At 45.8% G+C, this 18,969-nt stretch overlaps 2 protein-coding genes across 5 annotated transcripts; both read right to left on the bottom strand.

Annotated features, from left to right (window-relative positions):
• Positions 1 to 945: 945 nt before the first annotated feature.
• LOC308576446 (leydig cell tumor 10 kDa protein) lies at positions 946 to 6,194 on the bottom strand. The gene is made up of 3 exons (XM_081175838.1): positions 5,982 to 6,194; positions 3,534 to 3,589; positions 946 to 2,123 (listed from the first exon to the last, which is right to left on the bottom strand). The coding sequence occupies exons 1-3, from the start codon at positions 6,082 to 6,084 to the stop codon at positions 1,983 to 1,985; spliced, it is 300 nt and encodes a 99-aa protein (XP_081031964.1). The 5' UTR covers positions 6,085 to 6,194; the 3' UTR covers positions 946 to 1,982.
• A 2,364-nt stretch (positions 6,195 to 8,558) lies between these two features.
• On the bottom strand, positions 8,559 to 18,535 carry YJU2B (YJU2 splicing factor homolog B). Of its 4 annotated transcripts, none has more exons than XM_081175788.1 (10): positions 18,388 to 18,535; positions 16,803 to 16,839; positions 15,089 to 15,142; positions 14,169 to 14,251; positions 13,873 to 13,928; positions 12,981 to 13,041; positions 11,915 to 12,057; positions 11,651 to 11,823; positions 10,712 to 10,850; positions 8,559 to 9,243 (listed from the first exon to the last, which is right to left on the bottom strand). In XM_081175788.1, exons 2-10 carry the CDS (start codon positions 16,803 to 16,805, stop codon positions 8,834 to 8,836), a joined length of 1,122 nt encoding a protein of 373 aa, XP_081031914.1. In that variant the 5' UTR covers positions 16,806 to 16,839; positions 18,388 to 18,535; the 3' UTR covers positions 8,559 to 8,833. The 4 variants fall into 4 exon arrangements, with proteins under 4 accessions (XP_081031914.1, XP_081031915.1, XP_081031912.1 ...); XM_081175789.1 differs by lacking the exon at positions 18,388 to 18,535 and adding an exon at positions 18,200 to 18,218; XM_081175786.1 differs by lacking the exon at positions 18,388 to 18,535 and adding an exon at positions 18,049 to 18,163.
• Positions 18,536 to 18,969: the final 434 nt, after the last annotated feature.

The raw sequence follows: 18,969 nt of genomic DNA, 5'->3' as shown, positions 1-18,969 counted from the left end.
AGATTTCTACTGGTTGGGAGTGGGGTTTAAGTCAGGGCTGCCATATGTCCAGATATTCCTGGACATTACTGGGATTTGAAAGGCAGAATTGACATCTGGGGGGATTTTCTGAAATGTGGCGTCTTTTCCTGGATCTTAGGCAAGTCAAGTTTGTTTCTGTTTTTGTAAATGCTCAACAACTTTCGGGTTTGCCTAAGAAAAGCTCAACAATTTTGAGCCTTTCCTAAAAAACGCTCAACAACTTTCATGGTGTCCTGGTTTTTACTTTTTGAAATATGGCAAGCCTAGTTTAAGTGCCCTGCACAGTTCCTTGTCTATCCTAAAAGACCCGCACAACCAAAATAAATTATGCAAAAACTGCAAAATAAAGTATTCAAAATAAGAGAAAATTTGCTTAGTATGCATAATTTATACATGTTGCAGAATCCAGCTTCTCTTGTTATACACTTCAGAATTCCCAATTGTTTTCAGATTAGATCTTTTAAATATGTATTTTACATTTTAGCACGTTTAATAAAGCAAGTTGCCATCAGGAGTCCACACATTTTGCCTAGTCTAGGTGGCAAATCTTAAAATTTGTGGTTGCAAGTATCCTGCCCCTCACCCAAAGAACAGTGCCTGGTCCCAGATCGTGGACAGCATCTCTAAACACTCCCTGGTGACCTTGCACCAGTCACTGCCTTGCAGCCTAACCTACCTCACAGGGCTGCTGTGGCAATGAAATGAGGAGGGGGAGAACCATGTACACCTCCGTGAGCTCATTGGAGGGAAAGGAGGTATATATAAATGTTATAAATAAGTAAAGGATAAAGTGGTTGTGTTTAGCCAGATCGTGCCCTCTGTGTTCACTAACTTCTCGCCTCCACTCCAGGACATTTCCAAGTAAATCTTTCATCCCTGTACAACTGACAAAACTGCAAGTTGAAATGCTCTGAGTTAAGAATGCACTTTTTAGATAATATATTTATTAAATGTGGTGGAGATACTATAGTAATAAACAAACATCTGCAGTAGTTACAGGAACAGGGATTTCAATTTTTAAAAATTACTTTAGATTTGGGATTCCTGATATGAGAACATATACCTTGGTTTTATGTTATCTCCGTGTGGAAGAATTAGCCACTATGAGCAAGCCCCAATGGACCTTCAGGGTTCCAAAAGTAATCAACAAAGATTATTTCAGAAGCTTCGCAAAAGGGAGAAGGTTGAAATAGGCAGCAAAATAGAACTAGTGTGTTATATGGACCCTCAGAAGGCAGCAGAAAGGGGACAGATGACAGAAGGGATCCTTTTTACTCAAACCACAAAACACACGAGAGTAAATCACACTTGTTTCCAGAAACAGCTAAAAACCTCAAAGCTCAGTTGGGAATTTCTGCTTCTTCATACGGGGTAGATCAAGTCTCATGCAGACATTCAAGCCCTATAGAAAATAGTGGGTTGAGATTCAGCCTAGCCTGCTGGGTCCTGCCCAACATTCACACACTGGAATCCCATGTTTGCCAAGACACCCACATGTGTAAATACCAATGTGATATAGGTGTTATACATGCCATGTCTGTAGACCCACATGAACACATGAAGTCCGTGTCTGATTCTGATAATTTGGTGCTGCTGAAACACTAATGGGCAACAGCTCCAGTCGCTCCTACAAACTCTACCCAGTCCAGGCTAGCTTTGAAAGAATGGCTTCCACTGAAGATGTTAACGAGAAGACAAGTCCAAATGTAAAACAGGGAAAATGCTGGGACTTGAACCAATATTACATACAACAGAACTGAAAAACAAAGCCCATCTCTTCACCTAGGCACAGAACAGCCCACCCGGTTTCTCGTGTGAAGGGAAGTTTTCGCCACCAACTGAAATGTTGCTACGTTATTAATCTGTAGGCTCATCCAACACTACAAGGCGGGTGTCATGGGTACAGTCGTCCAGCCGTATGTGGCTGCTCTCCGCCACCCACTCAGGTACACAGGTCATAGCTAAGACTTGCTGGAGTGGCCTGGCTCTTTTGTGGTGTCCGCTTTGGGGGCCTTCAGCACACTCAGTTTCTTGGGTAGTTTAGCGCTGGCCTTCATCACCACTTCGTGCTCAATCTTCTTACGGATGCCCACCTCCAGGTTCTGCAGAGAAAGAAGTTTATATGACAACTAAGCAGCTATGCACCTGAAATGTCCCAATGTTATGGTGTGCCACTGCTTATGGGGAGTGGTATAAGGTATTTCTGGTTTTTTAGCGGGTGGCGCTGTGGTCTAAACCACTGAGCCTCTTGTGCTTGCTGATCGGAAGGTCAGCAGTTCGAATCCCTGAAATGGGGTGAGCTCAGCTCCTGCCAACCTAGCAGTTCAAAAGCACGTCAAAGTGCAAATAGATAAATAGGTACCACTCCGGAGGGAAGGTAAACGGTGTTTCTGTGCGCTGCTCTGGTTTCGCCAGAAGCGGCTTAGTCATGCTGGCCACATGACCCAGAAAAACTGTCTGCGGGCAAACGTCGGCTCCCTTGGCAAGTAAAGCAAGATGAGCGCCGTAACCCCAAAGCTGTTTGCGACTGGACTTACGGTAGCTGTCAGGGGTCCTTTACCTTTTTATACTACCCTTGATCAGATATGACCCCAGGCTGGTTTACAATAAAAGCAAACAATACAATCCACATGAAACAATGATCAAAAACATCCTAATGAAAAGAACAGTAGGGGAGTTCGAACATATGTAGAAGGCCTAGGAGAATAATAAAAAAAAGGTTTTGGCTGGAGTCTAAAATATAAAGCTCTCCCCATGGTCACCACCAACCTCACTCATGACAGAAAGTATTGGTAGATGAGGGTCAATGTGGGAATGGGCATTCCTTTAGATACCCATGAGAGCCAAGGGCCTTAAAAGTCAGTGCTTGTGCCTTCAATTAGGCTCAGAAACTAATAATAATAATAATAATAATAATAATAATAATAATAATTTATACCCCACCCATCTGGCTGAGTTTTCCCAGTCACTCTGGGCCACTCCCAATCGAGTATTAAAAACAATACAGCATTAAATATTAAAAACTTCCCTAAACAGGGCTGCCTTCAGATGTCTTTTAAAAATAGGATAGTTGCTTATTTCCTTGACATCTGATGGGAGGGCGTTTCACAGGGCGGGCGCCACTATTGAGAAGGCCCTCTATCTGAGAACCAGAGAAGTTTGTTAAATTCAGATGAGCCATCTCAGCTAAAAGCACAGCAGCTGAATCTGTACTAGCTATAGTTTCTAAACTGTCTCCAAGGGCAACACCAAATGCAATGCATTGCAGGAGTCTAACCGAGAAGCTACTTGAGCATAGAGCATGGTGGCCAGGCTACCGCTGTCCAGAAGCAGCTACACATCATGTCTTAGGCTAAGCTGGTGGAAAAGTGCTCTGTGCCACTGAAGACAATTGATGATTGGCACGTGGGTTGAAAACATGCGCCCACATAGCACAAGCCTCAAAAGGTGGTCTCTGCCGTTGCTGCTTCCAGAGTGTCAGTTTGGCACGGAGGAGCGTGGGATCATCTCACCTTTTTCAGTTTCTGCTGCTGGATGACCCGAGCCTTCTTGGGAGCAATTATGCGACCTAGGAGAGGAACCCAACACAAAGGAAATAAATTCTCTTTCGCTTCCACGCTGCTACATCTCCTAGGCAGAAGCTGTGCAGGATATACAGATATGCAGCAAAGAATTTGCCTACCAAATATCATTGTTTCTTACTAGATGGGCAACCTTCTCTTGGGCTAGATTTGTATGTAACTCACTGTCACTACTCAAAACATTTAAAGTACATAATTTGTAAAATAAAATATAATAATAATAATAATAATAATAATAATAATAATAATAATAATGCAGAAGCTGTTTCAGGAGTTACAAAGATCATGCATAGCTGCTGCACTGGACAGTGTGTTTGTTGCTCTACTCTGGAGACTCACCTGGAAATTGCCACAGGCACAGAATGCTGCAGCCAGAGAGTCTGGCCATTCACACATTACAGTACACCTATGTGGAGAGAAGGGGACGCGGCTGGCGGTGTGGGTTAAACCACAGAGCCTAGGACTTGCCGATCAAAAGGTCGGCGGTTCGAATCCCCGTGACAGGGTGAGCTCCCATTGCTCGGTTCCAACATTGGCAGGAGTTGGAAGAATATGCAGTTTTAAATGTTTAATATGTGACCCCATTGCAGGGGGGAGTTGTGAGATTCGGAGGAATCTCCGTATATGGATTTATGTTTGGATTTTTATAACTTTGTATGCTGGTGGCGCTGTGGGACAGAGCCTAGGGCTTACCGAACAGAAGGCCGGTGGTTCAAATCCCTGCGACGGGGTGAGCTCCCGTTGCTCGGTCCCTGCTCCTGCCAACCTAGCAGTTCGAAAGCACATCAAAGTGCAAGTAGATAAATAGGTACCGCTCCAGTGGGAAGGTAAATGGCGGTTCCGTGCGCTGCTCTGGTTCGCCAGAAGCGGCTTAGTCATGCTGGCCACATGACCCGGAAACTGTACGCTGGCTCCCTCGGCCAATAAAGCGAGATGAGCGCCGCAACCCCAGAGTTGGTCACGACTGGACCTATTGGACAGGGGTCCTCTTTACCCTTTATATTGAGAGAACTGCACTGACCAGCAAGTAGCCACTGAGTTGAGCTCAAGGTTTTATTATTAACATATAGAGCCCTGAACATTTGGGACCAAGGTGCCTAAACGATTCCTTTTCCCCTGCATAGGTCTTGGTTTAAATATTCAGCAGAGGCCTTGTCAACAGAGTGATGGCATGCCAGTGTCACCTGATGGCAGGGTCTTCTCAGTGGTGGAGAACGCTCTCCTCGCTGTCATTTGTAGGGTACTTCCAGCATTTGTTAAAAACAACACCTCTTTATTGAGGCTTTCCCTGTCAAATGTATTTCTTACATCTGCAGCAGTTGCTTTTTAAATAATATGATTTTAATGTATCTTGCTATGTTGCAAACTGTGTTGGAATTTTTTAAAAAATAGCAAACAGTTTAGAAATGTATTGAAATAAAAACAGTGGTACCTCGGGTTAAGTACTTGATTCGTTCCGGAGGTCCGTTCTTAACCTGAAACTGTTCTTAACCTGCTGAAGCACCACTTTAGCTAATGGGGCCTCCTGCTGCCGCCGCACCGCTGGAGCACAATTTCTGTTCTCATCCTGAAGCAAAGTTCTTAACCTGAGGTAATATTTCTGGGTTAGTGGAGTCTGTAACCTGAAGCGTATGTAATCTGAAGTGTATGTAACCCGAGGTACCACTGTAAATCCCCACTCAGCCTTATTTGCCCATCCAATTTATTTCATTTATACCCCACCTTTCCTCCGGAGAGCTCCAGGCGCTCTACATGATCCCCTTTCTTTGCACACATCCTTTTACCATCACAACCTGTGCGGTGGAGAGGCAGCCCAAGGTCAGCGGCTGAGTTCTTATGGCTGTGAGAATTCGAACCTGGGTCTCCTTAGTCAAAGTCCAGCGCCCTTAACCGCTATGACTGCGAACCCACCATCCAGTCAAGTCAATATGGCTCTCCCCCCCCCCCCACATCGCAAAGAATCCAAGGGAACTGTAGTTCGCTAAAGTTTCTTTCCATTGTAGCCCTGAGAGGGAAGCCACAGTACTCAGGATTCTTTGCGGGAAGCGACCTGCTTTTTACGCACGGCGCGCGCGTAAAATGGGAACATGGAGGGCGCTCTGGCACCGGCTTCGTGGATCACGAATAAAGAAATTAAGGGGAGGAAAAGAAACCTCCTAATTTGGTCTTAAGTCGCTTGGATTGCCTTGGGCAAGAGAAAGCGACTAAATATTTAAAATAAAGAATAATAATTATTCCTCATCGCGTGCTTGGAGAGGAGGGGTTCTTTTTTCGCGCACCCGGAATTCTTCCGAGCGCGCACAAGTCTCCGGAACCGGAGGCAAAGTTGCGAGCAAAGCCGGCGCCCGGGCGGCCTCTGTGTCCGTCCCTCGGCCCTACCTCCTTTGCGAGGCCCCCGGGCCGCCGCTGCCACCGCCGCCTTCGCTTTCTTCCCCACGGAGGCCGCCTTGCGCGCCTGGAACTTGCGCTTCCCCTGAGCCATCGCTCTCGGCCGCCTTGCCTTGGCTGCCCGACTCACTTCCGCGCGCCCTGGCGGACGGAGGGAGGGAGGACTCGAACCCGGAACTGCAGGCGCAGCTGCCGGGATGCGAAAGGGCACGAGCGGCGCGCGACCCGGAAAAGGCCGGCAGGGCGCGCGCCTCCTCGTGCGCAGGCAGCGAGGGGAAGGCAGCTACGCTACGCAGGCTGCTCTTTTCATGAAAATAGGCCAGCTTTTTGGCAGGATCCTGGCTCAAGCCACAAACGATTTATTATTATTATTATTATTATTATTATTATTATTATTATTATTATTATTATTATTATTATTATTATTATTATTTCATAAAGTGAAAATCCGGAGCTTTTTTTTTTCTTGTCACAAGCCTGGCAAATCTTGATATCCTATGCTTGATCTGATCACATTGATAGTCTTTACTTGGACTTTGTTTTTAACCCATGTGCAGCTGCACTCATTCTACGTGCCTATTTCAGTTTTGTTGTTATAATTGTTCTATTTTCTATACATTATAAAACGGAATAACAAAATTTGTTACCAAAAAACCATGCACGAGTTACTTTACCAACTTTAAAGAGGCTGGAATTAAGCCACTAGAGGTTGGGGGAGGTTCTAATGTTGTTTTAATTGGTTTAATTCAATTTTGAGAAATGCTATGCTTAATAAATTGATTTGGTCTTTTCTTCTGTTGTGCTGTACCCCAAAGTTAAGGATAGGGTAGGGGAAAAAAATTCCACTTGATTCCATCCTGTAACTATTCCCTATCTTTAATAAATACCTTTAATGTGGTTTTTGACTCGGCCTCAAATAGCAGTCACTTTGTATTAATGGTTGATTTTGATCCAGAACACCATGGCTCTTCAATTTTAAACAAAGCAAAAGGTACATGTTTCTGACCTCCAAGATTAGGAATTTAAATCAGAAGAGTTTTGTGCTGACATCAGGCCATGCCTCTGCTCACATTCCTATGTGAGGAAGCACATATTTTAACTTTGGGTATATTCACGTTGCTACTTCCTTCTTTATGTATGAAACAACAGCCACCCTAGCCCAGAGATGGAAAGAAGACCAGAGAGGAATGGCAAACCAAGCTGAGAGACTACGCTGAAATGACAAAACTGACTGGAAAACTCAGAAACCAAGAGGACAAAAACTTCATAAAATAATGGGGGGGGGGATTGTAAGTTATTTAGGAGACCACTGAAAGCAGATGGAAACAGTGGCAGGATTCTAATTTCACTTGTAGTTTAATAATTACCATGGATAATATGGATTGATATAATAGTTAGAATTTGGAAGAATATGCAGTTTTAAAAGTTGTGAGACTCGGAGGAATCTCTGTATATGGATTTATATTTGGATTTTTATAACTTTGTACTTGTAAAATCAATTAAAAATGATTTCACATTGCTACTTCCTCCGCATCCAGTGCACTCCCATTACTTATTTTTGAAGCCGCATTCACACGACGCTAGTAGCCACAATCCACATTGATTAGATTTCTTGACAAATACAGATGTTTGAGGTGTTTTTCTCTCAAACCAGCTTCAATTAGAAAGCTGGGTTGTGGAGTTAACAGATACCTGTAAACACGCAAGTGCAGATGACAGCATAACGAACAGGAGTTCCAGGAGGGATGCAAGGATGGGGAAACAGAAAAGGCGATGGTGCATGTTGCAAAGACATTCCCACCCCTCTGTTAGGTGAATAACTCCACACAAATGCGTCTTGAAATGAAGCAGGGGGAAATCGCCTTGCTGCATTTCAAGCCAATAATGTGAACATTACCTTTGTGGGCAGATTGGGGTTCATACAAGTGTGGACAAGGGGTTTGGATTTTGACCCATTTCACCAGGTGCCCATCTCTGGCACAGCTATGGGAGCCCATGCTCTTCCCAACAGCAAATATCTATCCCAGTTTCAAAATACGGGTCTAAGGGAGGACTCCCTGATCTTTTTGGGCCTGGGGCATATTTGGAAAATCAGGCACCCCAAAATACCCATTTGACAGAAAAGCTGACAATGTTCAACCCCCCCCCCCGCCCAATAGCAGAAAGGCAACCCCTCTGAAGAGCAAAAGAAAAGAAACCCATCATTCAAACAAAAATGGGAGGTGTCTGGGAGTGCCACAAAGCCTACAGGTGCCACGTGTGGAATCCCAGTTTTAGAAATAGATGATTTCAAAAGGCTTTAATGCTTTACGTGTATACATACAAAGATGCCTGCTTTCAGCTTCTTTCCTTTTCACTGCAAACCCAGGTTGGTGGGTTCAGCTATGGATGGCTGAGTCAGTAGAGCACGAGATTCTTAATCTCAGGGTCATGTGTTCAAACCCCAAGTTGGGCAAAAGATTCCTGCACTGCAGGGGGGTTGGACTAGATGACCCTCGCGGTCCCTTCCAATTCTATGACTCTGTGTGTGCAGCTGTCAAGACTTTGGTCAGGACAAAAGAGGCAGGGTTATAGGGAGAGCTGTGTTTATTTTGTGGTATGTGGGACAAAACAAGGAAGGGGTCATGCTTAAATAACCAGGGGCACAGGTGCAAATAGCTCAAGGAAAGGCAACAAAATGGAACTCCCATGGGTGGGTGGGTGGGCGGACACACACACACACCCCTATTCAGACATTCAACTGATAGGCATAACAACTGCACAGTCTTTTGTTGGTTTGGGAGGAGGGTGACAATTTGTACATCAGATCCAGTCATGTACTATCCAGAGCCACAAAACTCTGTTCACAGTTCAGCTTCAGGATCAGATGCAGAGTCAGAATAATCTGCAACAAGAGAGGTAGCAAAATGGGATAGAGGGCTTCCTTCAGCCTTTTGGGAACCCACTTCAGGCCCTGTGAGAGAGTCAAGGGACACTTTCTTCACTGCACTGTCCTGGTCCTGCGTGTTAATGCATGATGTGGGATCTGACGCCTCACTCTCCTCTTCGGCTGAAGCTCGTTCCCTATCCCTGGATTTCCGACGCACAACACCCAGGTCGTTCATCGCTACGGGTGGCTTTCCAGCTGGGGATTTTCCTGAGAGTGCCAGCTTTTTCAGGGTGTCATTGGCTTTGGGGCTTGAGACCTGGGCAGATGAGAACCATGGGCGGTCAACGATCTCACTGCGTTTTTGCTTCTGTTTGTCTTCATAAGCTGGATGGAGAGAGAACAGGTTATCATTAGCATTTTTGTTTTTATTTCAAATTCTATTTTATTAATTTATTAATATATTATTATTAATTTATTATTAATATATTAATAAAATATATTAATATTATTAAAATTTACAGAAGAACATGTTAAAAATGGGTGTGGAATTAGTACAAAGTAAGGCACCTCATTGCAAAAAAGCAAGCAAAAAACACGATACATATAACCAACTGAATTGCATGCTGCATAATAACGATGTCATGGATGCTTTAGCTGAGATTCCTGCATTTCAGGGGGTTGGACTAGATGACTCTTGGTGTTCCTTCCAACTCTACAACTCTATGATTCTATGAATAATTTGCCCTCTGAGTAAGCCAGCCTCTCCTTTGAGAAACCTGTTGACTGGGGAAAGAACAAACTGGCAAAGTCCCATTTATGTACAATAGAAAAGGGAACCAGCAGTCAAAATTGTCTCTCTGGGACAATTTGCATCAACCTCTCAGATAAAGCCACATTGCACACTGTCAAACCAACATTTCAACATCAAATCACCTGCCGTTTTCCACTGAAAAGCAATTTCCATGTAAGCTGCCACCAACAGGAATATTATAAGGGGACTATTACATAACTGGAAATGGTACTGTGTGCACTGCAACAGGAATATCGGAAGCTCTGTTACACCAAATCAGATTACTGGTCCATCTAGCTGACGACAAGTCTTTCCCACCAACTGCAACTTGATCCTGTTTTTTAACTAAGAGATGCTGGGGGCGGGGAAACGAACCTTGGACCTCTTGCACATTGAGCATGTGCTCTACCACTGAGCTATGGATAGCTGGCACCTCAGCATCCTCTCCAATGCTACAGGGGATTTTGAAACATAAAATAATCTGGTGCAGTGTCTGACAGCCCAGTGCCTGCACCGTTATGAGTATCTTTGTATTGTGGCCCAAGTTCAGCGGTTCTCCAACCAGGATCTAGGAGTCACCAGAAAGCAGGGGAAGGATTGGTTTCTGACAACTACAGCAGTTGTGGGGAGATGGCAGGTGAGACAAAGTCTGCACATGTGAAAAACAAACGTAAATTATACAATGCACATGACACCACTGTCTCTTGTTTTAGTACATAACGAATACTGTAGCCTAGCAACCTAGCTTGATTGTGAGGGTTTGCCAGTCGTTTCTTTTGAAACCTTAGTGAAAGAATCCATCAGGAAAGGAGTCGGATGCTTTGTGCGGCAAGACCTGGCGCTCTAAGGGCTTTGTGGGGGAAGGGGTGTGCAAGGATATGAGTGGGGCAGCAATGCGAGCCTTCTCCTTGAATCCCGATTTCAACAGAAGGTCATCTGTTTTGTGCTGCCAACAATGGTGTTGGGCCTTTGCACAGCACACTTCAGGCTGCAGAAGCCCTATCCTTCCTCCTTGTATCTTCCAGCCCTCCAAAAAAACCTAGCAGCTAAGGCTTCACGTACAGCCAAGGCTCTGGTACTTGAGCAGTGCCGCCAGATGGCGGTCTTCGTCAGACTCTCTCACAAGCGGGATGCTCAGGCATGCTTTAGACTGCAGGGCGAGATCTTTCTTCTCCTCCTCTTGCAGGACTTTCTTTTCTTCCTATGCGTAGGAAAGGGAGAAACAGAGACAAAAATAGAGAAATCCACATCAGAAAGGAGGTTGGGGAGGGGAAAAACTAAAACACAGGCCAAGGACTAGCAAGACAGGAATAAACATTTTTAAATCCACTGCATCCAGTTGTCTTGGAGGAGCTTAGTTAATAAATAAAATAAAAATAGGGATACAAACTTGAATCCAGCCGTATAAATATCCTCCTGCCTGGTTGTCAGTAATGAATAAAAAAATAACTCCAGGATACCAGACAAGGAAGCTTTATGGAAGTTCATTCTACAATACAAATTGCATTTCTCCATTAAATAATTCTTGTTCTGTCTATGCTTATTGGATTTGGTATCACTTACATTAAAAATAATTTTAAAAAGAAACCCGAATGTCCATAAAGATAGCACACTAAAATGCAAATGACTAAGATAAGCATGCAAGTATGCAAGCTATTAAATTTTTTTACACATCAATTCTATACATGTCTACTCAGAAGTAAGTCCCACCCAGTTCAATGGAGCTTACTCCTGAGTAAGTGGGTGTTGCATCACAGGTTGAATCCATTCACCTTTTCGTGGGACTTTTTATTATGAAACAACATGCACTTTTATTTAAATTAAATAAATTGATTAGTTGAAAGGCACGTGGTTAAACTTCTAAGAGTGGCTGACAGTCTTAGGTAAATATATTACTAGGAACACAGTTGAAATCTCACCCTGCCTTCATTTGTTCAGGGCCACGGAGAAATTTGTTCTAGGGCCACGAAGAGGAACCCTCCCACCTCAACATCTGCTTACCCTGAATTTCCGGCGAAGGCGGCTGTTGAGTGCAAAGTCATCTTTCCAGGCGCTCTGAGCCTCTTGGATGTTCTGCAGGGTGGGGAGGGCTCGCTGTAGCTTGCTCTGATCCTTTGAGCCATGCTCCAACCGATACATGGCATCGGTCTCCAGCTTCTGCTTCTCCTCGTGGGCTGAGAGGCAGACACAAACATTAGGCCTGGCCAGGCCAGCTGAATCTTTAAACACCCCAACAGCAGGATGGGCATAGCTCCCTAGGCTCACCTGTGGCCACTATCTGCTCATTCGCTTCCACATCCCAGCGCTCTTCCTTGCGCCGGGCACCACTGACGATGACATAATCACAGTTGGCTGGGTCCGTCTGCATCTCAATGTGGTTGGGGCAAAGGTGACATTTCATACGGAACCTACAAGGCAAGTTCAGCCAGATGGGATGGTAAGGGGGATACCAGATGTTGTGGCCATGAATGGAAGACGTTCAGAAAAAAAGGCCTCTTATTGTCACACAGAACCCTGTACTGACCTTCCACCTTTTCTCCTACAATCTTTGTGTCCCTGTAGGGGGACATGTTCTGTATGGTGGTTGGTCCCTGCAACACATGAGGCAACTCTGCTTTCTGGTTCTGAAGGTTTTAGAGGATGAAAAGCATGCCTCTTTCCAAATCCCAATGGCAGCTGAGCAGAGCTAAGCTGCTGATTCTATTGGGTCTGATTATGATTATTCAATTTATTTTTATTGTTTGTGGGTTTTTGGGAAGCCACGGTACAATTAAGGAAGTCTCTTGCTGTGGTTGTGTTTATTTTTTCCATGGCTACAGGCAGGAAGCAGAAGACGACTGAGCAGGGCACCCAGCTAAACGGATCGTGCCACAGAGCTTCTGGTCTCGCCCCATGGCTAGCAGACTTGGACCAATCAGAATGGGTGCAGAGGAGGGGAACAAGGACGAACAGCATTATGGGAAAGAAGTCCACATGAAGAAAGGTTGATGCAGTGGTAGTGGACTCTGCCTCACTTGGATGTTTTCTAACAAGACAACCACTCTAGATTTCATCCACCAACAGGGGGTTGGACCTACAGGAAAGGCCCCTCCACTCTACGATTTACAAGCAAGCATGTGGACTTACACAAATCAGACAGTTCGCACAGCATGCTGTTTTTCCTGATCTTCCACTGGAAGTGGAGGTGGGAAACGTGGGTACAGATTACCTAAACACCAGCCAGTTGCCTCTTCCCTTTGCCAGACCTGAACTTGCACTTGATGCGCACACTGCCCAACTCGCCCTGGCCAAGAGCACCAGTAAAGACAACAAGAGCCCTCACAGCACCCACCTGTAGATGGGGGTTGTGTAGTAGTTGCCAACCTTCTTCTTCTCAGCATTGTAGCGAACACCTGCAGTCAGCAGAGGGAAGAGTAGAATTTGTACATTCCTGCCTCCGATTTCCTGATCACTCAACCCCACCCTGGAATCTTAGCATTACCAACAATGACTGATTTATTCATTTTAAACATTTATGCCACACCCTTTGAGAAACCTTTAACTTAATTACCAAAATGGCAGGACAATGAAAGTGTCCCAGATGTTTTGACTTCCAGAATCCCTAACCCCCGTTTTATTTACTAGACTAGGAGCTGGGAGCTTGTGGCACTCCAAATGTCCAACTCTCATCATAATTGACCATCGGCCATGCTGGCTGAGGCTGATGGCAGTCTAGTCATAGTCTAACGACACATAGGTCACAGGTTCTCCATCCCTGATCTATGTGTAAGCTGTAGAGGCATATAATCAGAATGCAGCTTTTGTTCCAGCTTCCAGGACTTTTAACTCCTTCTTTTATCTATTAGACCCATCACTCCCATCTTCTCAGTGGTGAGAACAGACCTCAAGAGATATAAAATCCCATTTCTCTTATTCTAACTAGCAACAGTTGACCTTATGACTCCTACTGGCCTCCAGGTTTCTTCCTGACCTACCCTGAAGCACTAGTCCCCAAGAGGTGAGAAGTACTCAGTCACACCTAGCAGCAAAAAAGCAAGACAAAACAGGAGGCTTTCAGAAATACCAAATGGAGATCCAACAAACAAGGTTCCTCTTTGCTGTACATAGCTCCTGCCGCAAAATTCCACTACCTTCAAACAAGCCCCTCTCACCACATTCAAGCTCCTATTAGCTGTCTATGTACCTAAGGGATGGCCTCAACACCAGCCACCTTCCACACTTACCCATGCCAATGTGGTTCTGGCAGCCGTCACACCAGATATTATAAGGCATCTCAAACCTAGGAAAGAACAGCCAAGGGACATTCACTATAGGCAGCAGAGGCATCCGACTGCTTCAGCTAGAAGGAAAGCAAGCCCTGTTTGATGTCCACATGCAACTTGGCTAGCATAGAGCTGGTCCTCCCCTAATGTGCAGGCCCCAGACCGTTTCCTATGCCCCCCTACAAAGAGCACCACGTAATAAGGACTCCACTCCAAGGTGCCCTGGCATGCTAAGGATTGCATCTAAGTGTCCTTACCTGATGATGAGGATACCCTGGGAGAGTTTACGGGCTCTTTCCCGTAGTGGATGGCTGTTGCGGTATTTATTAAGGGAGCCATGCTGCAAAAAATGAGAAGAGAAGATGCTCAACTTGTTATATACAAAGTCCAGTGTCAGTCATGACTCTACGGCCTTCGTCCGATGACAATTTATATACCCCTATGACATTGTCCATTCTAGGAAAAACCAGGATTTTTTAGACTGACCTGCACTTAGGCAGGAATAACCAGATGCACAAATATAAGATGTGAAAAGGATATAGGGGTCTTAGCAGACCACAAGCTTAACATGAGTCAACAGTGTGATGCAGCAGCAAAATAAAAAATAGGCCTGTTCTAGGATTAATTATCACTTTCGTATGGTCTTTTATCACATTTTATTTTTATCCTTTGTTCTTATTCAAGTTTTCCATTCGTCAACAGAAAAATAATTCTGCAGAAATCTAATTGCTTTTTTAGAAATACATTCTTCATTTTACACTGAACGTATTACTACCATCTCAATGCTGATTTATGAAGCAGGCAAGAGCAGTAAATTACATTGGGTTGTATCATACCTAGAGTAGACCTGGTGTGGGGAACAGGATCGCCAGTGAGGCCAGATCTCCCAAACATGTGAGATCCTGAACCACTCTCACATGCGGACAAGACCACTCAGGGGAGGCATGTCCACTCAGTGAAGACAGCACCCAGAAAATCTGGCTTGCAGACTTGTGCCTGTTTCAGCTCAGTAAAATCCTTCCAGGCAATTCAAAAACTGATTCCTTGCTATAACCACTAGGTACACAAGCCCCCTCCCCATGAAACTTATCTTGCAATACAGAAAACAAAAATGCACACAGCCAGCACACAACCTGAAACCCTGAACTTCCCTTGGAACCCTCAATTGCTCTCTTACCTTGGCTGGATCAAAATCAGGTGGATAATACTTATTGACTCCTTTTCTTTCCCCCTATAAGTAACCAAAGACAGCATTAGAATCCTGTAGCTCAACAACACCTCAAGCAATTAAATGTGTATGAAAACTCTGCAAATACAAGGAGGTTTTTTTGGCAGCAGCAGGAGCCAGGGATGCAGATGTTTTGAAGTGGACCCTGTATACTAGTTTTGCCTGCTTGCTTCCTCCTAGCCCAGAACACAGGTCCCCTTCTGCTCAGCTCAAAGGGTCACTTATGGGAAGGTGGACATCAGGTAAGAGTCACAGCATGGCCAAAGTTCCAATAAGCAAAGCAGTTGGCTCATTTCTTCCCAACATTGCAGAAGAACACAAAGAGAAACCTCTCCTTTGTCGGACTCAAAGTCTCTTTGGACCAGCACCCTGCTGACCAACCAGATGACTATGGGGATGCATGGGGTTCTGCGAGTCATGCATGAAGGTTAACAGATTTACCACATTGTCTTCCTGCCCCCCCGGCAACTGGAATACAGAGTTGTCCCATCTACTAACATGGAGGTTCCATTTAGCTATCATAATAGCTAAGCCACGCTTTCAGCAAATCCCCACCGCCACCGCCCCATTTCAGTGGCCTTATCCAAGCAGTCACGTTGTTCAAGCAACAGCTGTTGGTTCAGGCCAATTCTCACTTGATGACCGTCCACACATAGGCACCTTGGGAATGTCAGGAGCCATCTAAGCCAGGCCAACACCAACTGTTCCATCAGCATGCCTGCAGGAGGTGTGTTTGTGTGTGTAGGCATACACAGGGGAGCCATTGTGTCCAAATACTCAAACTAACAGCAGCTCCATAGAAACACAGCCTTATGCAGTCCCAAGGTGCTAGCAGGGAAGTTGCAGCCAAATGTGAACCAGCCCCCATTGGTAATTATTGCATTTAAACTTCTGTTTTGTTGACCAAAAGACCAGTGTATGGAGAGCAACCACAGGACATAAGCTTCAAGTTACCCTTGCAGGTTAAGGACCAGTTCACATTTAACAGCAGCACCTGTGGGGTCGGGGAGAAGCAAGCAAGGCAACAGCATCATGTCAGAATGGGACGGCGGCAAGAAGAAAGGAACCCTTGAAACAGCCCAAGAAGCAAGTAAAGGAAATGGATGAGGGAGACAAAGCGTTCAAGCAAAAACAAAAGTAGGAACAAAAGAAAGTCGTTGAGTTGAAGCCAAAAGCAGCTGGCAAGGGACCACTTACTGGAGGTGGGATTAAGAAATCTGGTAAGAAGTAGCAGATTGATGAGACTACAGGGCAAGAAAAGCATTCACTCTCATTGGATGCTTGGCAGGAGGATGGATTTCCAGGCTGATGTTGTAGGAAACATTATTTTGAGCACTTATGTACATTTTGTTCAAACAAAATAATTGGCCTTTTTTGGGTTAAAAACCAACCAACCAACCAACCAACCAACCAAACAAACAAACACAGCAGCATCTGTCCCAGGAGCACACATGGCCCCACATAAGTTTGTAGTCAGGTCAGCCTCCTCCAGAAGCATGTTTTTGTGAGCTGGTGTCTCTATGGGAGGCTAGATACATGCTGCTGAAAAACACACAACTCCAGCATCTCATGAAAGTGTAGTGCTTACCCTGTTGAAGTTCAAGCACTGTGTTCGTGGGGAAACAACCTTGTGTGTGTGCTACAAAACACCCCATGTACTCACCATGATGAAAGAAGTCTAGCTGAACAGCTGGAATGGCCTAAGAGAAGAGCAGGAGAAAGTTATTCCTAGGATATTCCCAGAGAGGAGAAGCACAAGCAGCACCACTCTTTGGAGTGCCCAAAGCAGCAGCCACCTACTCTCAAGCTCCAGAACCTGCTTTTGATGCTAGAACTTCTGCCATATAATGCGCAGAAACAACAGAAAGTCACAGCCTCTGAAAGCAGGGCTAGAGAACCTGGCTTCTGTCAAAGGGCACATTTCTCCTGGGTACTATCAGGGGCACATGCCAGCGTGGAGTGGGGCCAGATCCCAAAGTGGGCAGGGTACCCTCTTTGTTCTCTCTAACACCCCATTTCCTCCATGCCCAGTAGTAACAGTGTGCCTCTGAGTGTGTGCAAAGTGCCTTTCTCTGTTAAGCACTTCTAGGCCACATTCGTCTTGCCAAGGCTGATTGCTTTTTCAGAAATAAACCACTGGCTATAAAGTAGACTATATGTGGGCACACACCACCAAAGAGTCCTGCCATGGTATTACAACACGCCCCTCTCTTTTTCTTAAGAAAGTCCTTATAAATATTTCTTAACCACGGACTGTTGCCGCCTGGGCCTGGCAAAGTGCTGAAACACTGAAATACATCTTGAGCGGGCATATTATGCTGCTTCGAGGGTGGCCGGGATTTCTCTTTCTCCTTTTTCTAAACCATCAAGCCGTATATAAAACGTTAGGAAATAAACCCACGCAGAGACATGCACAGAGATACAGGTCTTGAGGCGACCACAAAAGGGTGCCCCCTTCCCTGCCAGGGAAGAAGGGGCAAGGGAAGATCTCTATTGGGGGAAACAATTGGAAATAAAGATCTCCATCGGGGATCTGCCGCCCTTGGGGATCCTGCCGCCTGAGGCCGTCACCTCACCTTGCCTCAGGGGTGGGCCGGCTCTGTCAGGACCTCCCTTAAAGGGCCTGCCAACTGGTGAGGGGGGTCCCCCACTTTCACCCACACGCACGTTTCTGTGCCAAGTATGCTTTTAATCTGGTCTTATGTACAAGCCGCCTCGAGTCCCAGTCAGAAAAAAGGCGGGGAATAATAATAATAATAATAATAATAATAATAATAATAATAATAATAATAATAATAATAATAATAATAATAATAAATAGTATCTTCCGCCCCGTGCCCGGCCCTTCTCCGGCGCTCCCTGAGGCTCTAGGGCGCCGGGGGCAGCGGGCGGACGAACCCCCCACCGACCTCGCCGCCGCTCCGGCTTCCTTCACCCGCCGCCTGCTCCGCCTCCTCCGGGCTGCCTCATCAGCGCGCGCCCGGCGCCGGATCCTGCCCTCTTTCCCGGGGAGGAGCCTGCCTGCCTGCCTGGCCGGCTGCCTTTGCCCTTCCCAAGTACCGGAGGCTAAGGGCGAGAGGCCGGCCTGGGGACGAAAGGGGGCTCTCCTTCCGAGCGGGCCGCCGCCCGCTCTCCTGCGCTAGCCTCGGCCTCCTCCTCCGCCGCCGCCGAAGCCCCCCGGCAAGCTGCCCGCCTTGGAACTGTCCGCGTTAGGAAATGCAAAATCCCGTTTCCCCTCCAGTTCTTACTTGGGAATGGATTCCAGGAAGCTCTTCTCTCTCCGGCCGCCGGGAGAGATTTGAGGCGAGCCGAGGGGCTTGTTCGAGGTGCTGCCAGCTTCTCCGGCTGCCAGCACTGAGACAAAAGACACTCCTCTTCGTGCTGCAGATTTCTCTGCAAATGCACCTTTTCTTCTGCCTTTTCCTGGTGTTTTTTTGGGGGTGGGTGGGTTGTTGCTTGCTACACTTCTCTGCAAAACAGACATTCTGCAAATGCAGACCACTAGGTTTCATAGGTAGTGCTCACAAACAGCATTTTGTGCTTATAGTATCTGAAGGAGTGCAGAAGCCAAGAAACTTTCTCGTGGGATTATCTGTGTTTCTATAGACCAGCCTGGAAACTAGTGCCTCTGCTTGAATCCAAGGATATTGATTCTCTCGTCTCCAAAATAAAAATGATGCTGTTTTTATATCAGAGTTCCTCAAGTGCCAGAATTGGTCTTCCTGACTCCAGCTTCCGGCTTAGCTCCAGACATGCTCAGAATTATCAGAGTGGCTTGGCAGCCGATCCTTCTTCCCAGGGAATTCCGGGAATTGTAGCTCTAGGTTTCC

Source organism: Podarcis bocagei (genome assembly GCF_964188305.1).
Source record: "Podarcis bocagei genome assembly, chromosome: 17".
In the NCBI taxonomy this organism is placed as follows: domain Eukaryota; kingdom Metazoa; phylum Chordata; class Lepidosauria; order Squamata; family Lacertidae; genus Podarcis; species Podarcis bocagei.
The sequence above is the reverse complement of the archived record's forward strand: the minus strand, read 5'-3'. Positions and strand labels throughout refer to the sequence as shown.

Excerpts from the sequence above, each read along its gene's own strand:
- LOC308576446 (XM_081175838.1), bottom strand. The coding sequence starts at position 6,084 with ATGGCTCAGGGGAAGCGCAAGTTCCAGGCGCGCAAGGCGGCCTCCGTG. Across the intron at positions 3,590-5,981 it reads CCGGGGGCCTCGCAAAGGAG|GTCGCATAATTGCTCCCAAG; the intron begins GTAGGGCCGAGG and ends TTCCTCTCCTAG. Across the intron at positions 2,124-3,533 it reads AGCAGCAGAAACTGAAAAAG|AACCTGGAGGTGGGCATCCG; the intron begins GTGAGATGATCC and ends CTTTCTCTGCAG.
- YJU2B (XM_081175788.1), bottom strand. Across the intron at positions 14,252-15,088 it reads CTGATTTTGATCCAGCCAAG|CATGGCTCCCTTAATAAATA; the intron begins GTAAGAGAGCAA and ends CATTTTTTGCAG. Across the intron at positions 13,929-14,168 it reads CAGGGTATCCTCATCATCAG|GTTTGAGATGCCTTATAATA; the intron begins GTAAGGACACTT and ends GTTCTTTCCTAG.